This window comes from Rhinatrema bivittatum, chromosome 8 (genome assembly GCF_901001135.1).
Source record: "Rhinatrema bivittatum chromosome 8, aRhiBiv1.1, whole genome shotgun sequence".
NCBI classification, from domain to species: Eukaryota; Metazoa; Chordata; class Amphibia; order Gymnophiona; family Rhinatrematidae; genus Rhinatrema; species Rhinatrema bivittatum.
Genome location: NC_042622.1, coordinates 223,285,407 through 223,293,102, shown reverse-complemented (window position 1 = coordinate 223,293,102; position 7,696 = coordinate 223,285,407). Strand labels below are relative to the sequence as shown.

Below are 7,696 nucleotides of genomic sequence, written 5' to 3'. Positions count from 1 at the left end.
CTCTGCCATGGGTTGCTTGCGTTAATGCCATCATGACTTCAAGTCCTATTATAATAGTCTCATGTGTAAACGGGTGTGAAGGACTACATGTATCTCTGCGGCCATGACCCAGCAGCACCAGAACTCAGTGTACTGTCATCCAAGACTGCTGAGAAAATCATAGGCAAAAGGGAGCATAGCACCTACCCCCGGTCATCAGACAAGTATGCTTTGCAGAGGGGTGTATGGATCCTTGCTTCAATGAATTGAAGAATTTGGCAAGGGTAGAGTTGGTACTTCCCATCGTTTGAGAAATCCCAAGTTCTCTAGGCAGCAAATTGTTTTGATTAGATGCTGTCCTAGTTTCCCCAGACTCGGGGAGACAATGAGCCCATCGTCCAGGAAGGGGAATATTTGAATTCACTTTTTCCACAAATGAGCCACAGCAAGACATCTTGTGAAGACACTGGGCAGAAGAGAATACAAAAGAGAGAACCTTGTATTGATAGTGATATTGGCCTACCTAAAAGCAAAGGTAGCACCAATAGGAATCATGGATAGGAATGAGAGTATAAGCAACCTTCAAGTCCAGGGAACACATCGAATCGTTGGGTTGTAGGAATAAAAGAAATGATTTCAGGCAAATCCTTTTGAATTTCTGCCTCTTTATGCACTTGACAGTACACAGGTCCAAAATGGGGCAAAGTCCACCCGACATTTTCAGAATGAGAAAGTTGAGATGAGCATACGGCAGGATGTAAATAGCTTGTTGCCGGAGAAGGACCTGCACTTCCGGCTGCAACAAGGGAATTTGGGAGGAGTCCTTTGTGAGCACTACTAGGTGAGAAATCCTGAGATATGATGCTGAGAACCCACCGATCTGATATGAATGTGGACCAGGCTTTGGAGAAAAAGATTAGTCTGCCCCCAAACATGAGATGGGTGCTGTGGCTGTGCATCACTCAAAAACCTTGTGGTGGTTGTTGAGGTGGCAGTTGTTGTGGCCTTTATAACCTTGATCCCTTTGCTGAGGTGGTTGAGATTGAGGCCTCAGTGGTTGATATGTAAGAGCTCTGCACAGCCGGTACTAGCAGTAGGGTCTCCTCTGATAGAAAGATCTTTTATATGGAGAAAAGTATTTATTAGTAGACTATTGATCCCCTGAAGAGGTCAGATATTAAACTGCCACATTCTGCTCCATTATTTGTGAGAGTTTCAATTTCACGTCGAAAAAAAAAAGTTCTTGCCTTACAAAAGCGACTTGGCCAGTTTATCATTGACATCCTTACCAATTATACTAGAACGTAGCCATGCTATTCTTCTCGCTATAGTTGAAGCTGTAGAGGTTCTAGGGGACATAGCGAAGACTTCATAAACTGTTTGAGCAAATGCCTCAGACCCTCTTCTAGGCTAAGGGTTGGGGTGTGTGATCTCCACCTCCCGTTGACAGGAAGGGCCTCAAGGACTGGAGACACTCAGATACTGCGTGATATAAAATTGGTGTTGCTGGATTTGAGCATTTAGGATGGATCCCTGGAACACCCTGTATCCAAAATCATCTAGGATCTTGTCTCTTCCGGATCGCATATTCGAGTGGAATCTAGATTTTTGTTTACTTCTTCATAACAGATTTCACAACTGAGGCATGAGGGATCTGAACCATGCTGTAGACTTTCACATTTGAAATTTGAGATCAAATTTCCTGAAATCTATGGATCCAGAATAAGGGGACCTCCCATACTTTATCCATAAGAGTCTACAGCAGGGGAGATGGCAGGGCCATTGGTTGAACCTGCAGCTCTAAGATCTTCAAGATACCTAATGCCTCAGCTCTAGGATCAGAAATCTTGCAAGTTTCTACATTTAGAAGCATTCACATTGGATGTTTGTTTTTCATTTTAGAAAAAGCAACAGATTTACCATAGAAGCATTCACATTTTTCCTACAAAAACTTAAGAATAAATGAGGGATTCCAGTGGTGAAGAAAGCTCTGGGGACTCTTCAGGGATACCTGTTTCCTGGCAAAATTGGTGGTGACTCATATGGATAGTTACCTGGTTTGGGGAGGGGGGGAAAGGGAGCAATCATAGAATCATAGGCAACGGTTGCTCCCGTTTTTCATCTGGGGATGAGGGATGTTCACTGAATGGAATATGACCCCCTTCAGATGGGCTAGGTGAGTGATGAGGTCATGGCTGCCATTTAGTGGGAAGGTTTGCGCAAAAAAGCCTTCAATATGGACAATTTGATCTATTGTGTGAGCAGCAAAGGTGGTGTGAGACGAAGGTAGTTTCCTTTTAACTTGAGTCAACTCATCCCTGAAATGCTTCAAGAGAAGAGGGATCTTCCACAGAGACTGCTACATGAAGGCAGTGCTGCTCTCAGAATGGCTGAATCTGGGGCTCTAAGATTGGTGGATAATGGCTCCTTGACTGGAGGCCTGGCTTTTTATGCAGTGGCTCCTGTAAAACAGGAGAGCGGCAACATTGTGTGCATTGGAGGTGAGACCAGAATGAATTTCTTGCTCCCACTTCAAGGAGACAGAAGAGGTGGATAAGCCTATTTATACTAGTGATCCCTCTTCTTCATCCAGACAGGGAAATTGGTTCTTACCTGTTAATTTTCATTCCTATGGTACCACGGATCAGTCCAGACAGTGGGTTGAGCCTCCTGTCCAGCAGATGGAGACAGAAAAACTGAAAAGGTATCCTATATCAGGACAGTGCTCACCCTGCGTCCCTTCAGTATAAGTGTTATCAAAGCAGAAAAAGTGAACTAGTATGAGATCAAGCAAGTAACGAAAAACCTTATCAACTGGTAATTTGAAATACAAAACACTGTCAATGAACACTCTTACATATATATCTATCTAGTAGATACTTCTGGTGCCTTAAAGTTCGAATATGCAGGAAATATTTCCCAAAACACTGTAAATGAAGAAAGACTTCGAGCAGACTTATGAAAAACAAACACAGACAGGGTGGGAGTCTGGATTGATCCGTGGTACTACAGGAATGAAAATTAGCAGGTAAGAACCAATTTTCCTTTCCTTGTACGTACCCGGATCAGGGGTGGGCAGAACTGCTGCAGGAGAAGCAAGTTCGCCTGTGCGCGGAAAAGGGGGGGGGGGGGGGAAATCAACTAACCGCTCCTTCCCCCGAACCAGCAGTTTGAGCGCTGTAGGCTTCTGAATCCACTTTAGCCTTTTTTTTTTTTTTTTTTTTAACACAATAGCAGAGGCATTAAAACGTCGGACCCTAGGCATTTTACATCTCCAGGGTCAAACAAGGTGAGGGGGAGTGACTGGACCACCAGTTTCACCCCAAGCCAGGCAAGGTCACCAGGGATAGGAATCCTAGGCTGAATACTCAAGGGGCAAGCCCCTCTAGGACCCTGTAAGAGCAAGGAGACAGAATTGTCTCCCTTAAGAAAAGACAGGTTTTGAAATCTGGTAATTACCTTTTTTTTTTTAATAGATAAATACTTGCTTGATCCTGAAACAGTAGAGGAGTGAGGTAAAAAAAAACCCACAGAAGAAATAAATTTCTAAAGAGAGGGAACCAAGGTTCAACTGCCTGCATCTGCTGGAGACAGAAAAATACTGAAGGGACGCAGGGTGAGCACTGTCTTGATATAGGATACCTTTTCAGTTTTTCTCTGTCTCCATCTGCTGGACAGGAGGCTCAACCCACTGCCTGGACTGATCCGGGTACGTACAGGGAACAGACAGATGCTGTCAACTGGTGGTTAAGCTGACGAAAGTTGTTGCCTCTTTGGGAGTAGCATGTCTAACTTTGATGCATCATATGCTAATTGGGGAAAATGTTGGCTCTTTGTGCCCCGTGACTCCATGGTGTGTCAATTCCAAGGAGAAGCTTGTGCTGAGCCGTTGGTGTGTCTCACTGTGGTCTGGATCTGTCGATGGCTTCTGACGTATCGATGACTAGATGTTTTGTGCATTTGTCATCCCGATGCTTCACGCTGTGAACGCTTCGACTCCTTTGGCCTCGATCATTCCAACTCTTCCACTTGCAGCAATGCTTTATGGCACACCAATGCTTGAGAGTAAATTGAGGAATCCACTGTTTTAACTTGCACCAGGTGCTTCGGGAACCACTCCTGGGATGGCTGCGTCTCAACATATTCTTTGGCATTCTAGGCTTATAGGCCTTTGTCTGCAATGGGAGCACTGTGGGGATATTACCCATCTAGCTACCCTTCAAAGTGCCCGTGGGCCCCATGAAAGAGGACCTCCTTACCGGGGCTGGATGCCAAGTATTCAGTCCTGGAAATGAATGAGTTGAATGACTGAGGGCAAAGGAACATAGCTGCCTGTCGCTGACTAAGTTTCAAGATTTTTGCAGCCCTTTTGTCGTTGGGCCCAGGGGGACATTCCCTACAGTTGGCTTGATCATGTTCGGGACAGAGGCAAAGATAACAAGTTATAGCCAGTCACAGACATGATCTTGATACATTAGCAATAGTGTTTTCGGCATTCTTCAGCACTTAAAAGTGCTCTTTGGGGGTTCACGAAAGTGAGGAAGAATTTCTGAGGAAGAGAATAAAACGCACGGGACACGTGCCCACGTCATGAAGAACTTGGAAAAAAAAAAAAAAGCAAGTGAGGTAAACCACAGGAAGAGCCATGCAAGCATATTATTCCAAAGCTCTGCGAGCTTAGAGAGACAGCTCCACCCTGTGACGCCTGGATGGCATCATCCAGACAGCACAGCTTAATAAGCCTACTTATTGAAAGAAAAAAGCTTTTCCAATATAGTGAAAAATAGATACTATTAGATAAAGGAAATTCAAGTAAAAATAAATTGGTAATATTTTTTCAAGAAGTGCTCCAGTGCAGGTGCCCCTTTACTAGGATTACTTGCTTTACTGTCTTCAGTATACTGCACTTAAGATTCGGATAACATTTTGGTCAGACACACGAGTATGGAGTTTGCAGAACAGCTGAAAAATCCTGTTTATTCTAGACTCTGTGTGAGCGGGTGTACAAGATGGATGGAGTTTTCTTTATATGAGGCCACTACAGTACTTATATGCACAGAGTCATCCCCCTCCACCTATCACCTTCAGCGATCCTCACTTGGTAAGGTCCTTCATGTACTTCCAGCCCTCCTGGGAGTATTCACAGATCTTGGTAGGAGCTTCTCCCAGTGCTGATACAGTCTTCTTTACTCCTGCAAGAAAGGACAGGGGTTGGAGAGGAATCATCAATGCCATGCTGCAGTGGGGCAGAAAGACAGGAAATCAGGTCATGCTAACAGAGCACAACAAACAACAACTTACAAAGATATTCTACCTAGTAGCAGAAATGAGTATCACAACGACCCCTCATGTTAGGAACACCAGCAATACAATAACCCTACTGCTTCAGTTTGGAAACTTGCCTGTGGGTTCTAATAGCTCGGCAGGCATTCATTCACTTTTCCCAACTGCATTATTCTGCAGACCCAATTCTACAAAGAGAGAAGTTACTTACCCAAGTTCCAGGATTCACAGACAGAGAAGTCAATTGGTGGAATGGCTGGGAGCTGAAAAAGGCAAAGGAAAACAAATGTGAAGGGTTTATGGCTAATTGAATACACCCTATTTTGATTTTTATGAATCCAGAAATTTAAACAAGAAGAAAGGGAGAATGAGTCACACTCTGAGGTCTCTATAGGATCATTTGTAATATGGCAGGAGACTATCACAAAAGAGATTAGTAAAATGGGAACTTGAAAGTTTTTAAAAGCTAAAAATCTATGTACTTCAGTGTTACTTTTTTTTTTTAACCTAGCATATCTTGTTTATTGTAACTTTTTTGGCAGTTTTTTTAAGATCCTTTTAATGGTAGCTTGAAGGTAATGGGATAGCATAATGCCATGGCTGGCTATGTGTAGAGATTTAAAGCAGAAAATCTGTGCCCTCAGCGCCCATGGCTCGGCTTTCTTCCCTACCTGCCAACCAAGACTGTCCGCCCATTCCTGCACTACTGGTGGCAGAGCAGCCTTGGCTCTCTGGAGGGCATCTTCTGACTGGTTGCTGGTCCCTAGGAGCCCTTGGTCGTAAGCTACATACACCGCACCTCCAGCCAGACCCACTTTGCCGAAAAATCTAAAGAAGGGAAAAAAACGATTAAACAACTCTTAAAAAGTCATTTAGAACGTATTGTAAATAAATCTGCGCCATGCTTGAACATGGAACGAGGGCAATCACAACAGTTCCCTAACTTCATTTACTGACGGTGGGCTTGGGGGTCAGAAAATGTCACGATTCCTCCAAAACACCCCCAAAGTGCCGTGAAGGGACATAAAGGTCCATTGCGGATTCTAAACCTTACACTACGTAAGCTCTAAACCGTCGTACGCTGTTCGGAATTTACGAACAACAGCCCTTTCTTTAATATCGGGACCGTGGTACCAACACGGAGAGGCGGGGATGCCACGATAGCAGCTGACCAAGACCACGGAGAGCTTGGGAGCGGCATAACTCACTTCAGCAGTTGTAATGCCCCGAAACCCATGGCGGAGAAGGACGGTTCGTTTGCAGCGCCAGCTCTGCCTCTCTTGAAAGGACGCACATTCCACCTTCCGGTTTCGCCAGGCTCTCTGGGAGTTGTAGTGTTCGGCGCCTACCGCCACTTCCGGTCTCTCACCTGTCTCCCCTCCCCCCACTGTTCAGGACCCCCTCTGGCTCAAAATCTCCGGTCTCTACCGGGCCCGATAGTTGCACCGTTTAGTGCCTGTTGTTGCTTGCCTCTAGCAGCTCCAGACACCTTCACTAATTAGTTGAAATAGGTCTGTTCTCGCTTGGTCCTCTGGGAGCTGTAGTTCATTAGAACACAAAACATGCCATATTGGGTTAGTCATTATCCAAGCGTATAATTGTGAAATTCTTTGATACACTTTTGGAACTTAACTTTTAACTGGCTACTTCAGCCTTAAATATAGCCATATTGGGTTAGATCATAAGAGCACAAGATTTGCCATTCTGGGTCAGACCAAGGATCCATCAAGCTCAATATCCTGTCTCCAACAGTGGCCAATCCAAGTCACAAGTACCTGGCAAATACCCAAACATTAAATAGACCCTTTGCTACAAATGCTGGCAACAAGCATTGGCTATTCCCTAGTAATAATAGCAGTTTATGGATTTCTCTAGGAACTTATTGTACCCCACTACTTTTGGGTAGTGACTCTCCCTCTACAGTGGCTGAAGTGGTTATTAGGATATGGGGTTTCTGGTGTTACTCTGGGAGCCACTAAGACCACCGATTCTTGTGAGTTTACAAAAGAAACATTTAAGGCAGAAAGTACTATTTTACAATAGAAAATTGTACCAGATAAGAGTTCCCTATTACCAGGTACTGGTACCAGATAGGGAATAAGAAATCCTAAGTGGAAAGGTAAACAAAACCATTAAAGAAACTATTTTCTTTAAGTTTATATTTTCCTCTCATAGCCCCCTCTTTTGTGGTCTTAGTGGCTCCCAGAGTAACACCAGAAACCCCATATCCTAATAGCCACTTTAGCCACCGTAGCAGGAGAGTCACTACCCAAAAGTATATGTGTGTCTGTGTGCGTGTGTGACTCTTTCCAAAGATAGCTATAAAAGAAAATGATCCTTTCGAAACTTTCTTTCCTCAGGTGTTCAAGCTGATCCTCAGGTGTGACGCAACAAAGAAGGTAAATGTTTGTTACCAGCAGCAGCACAGTTTCCT

General features: G+C 44.3%; 1 protein-coding gene across 1 annotated transcript; it reads right to left on the bottom strand.

The window, feature by feature from the left end:
* Nucleotides 1-4,924: 4,924 nt before the first annotated feature.
* Nucleotides 4,925-6,628, bottom strand: MICOS13 (mitochondrial contact site and cristae organizing system subunit 13). The gene is made up of 4 exons (XM_029613669.1): nt 6,471-6,628; nt 5,934-6,090; nt 5,474-5,525; nt 4,925-5,171 (listed from the first exon to the last, which is right to left on the bottom strand). The coding sequence occupies exons 1-4, from the start codon at nt 6,497-6,499 to the stop codon at nt 5,074-5,076; spliced, it is 336 nt and encodes a 111-aa protein (XP_029469529.1). The 5' UTR covers nt 6,500-6,628; the 3' UTR covers nt 4,925-5,073.
* Between the last annotated feature and the right edge of the window lie 1,068 nt (nt 6,629-7,696).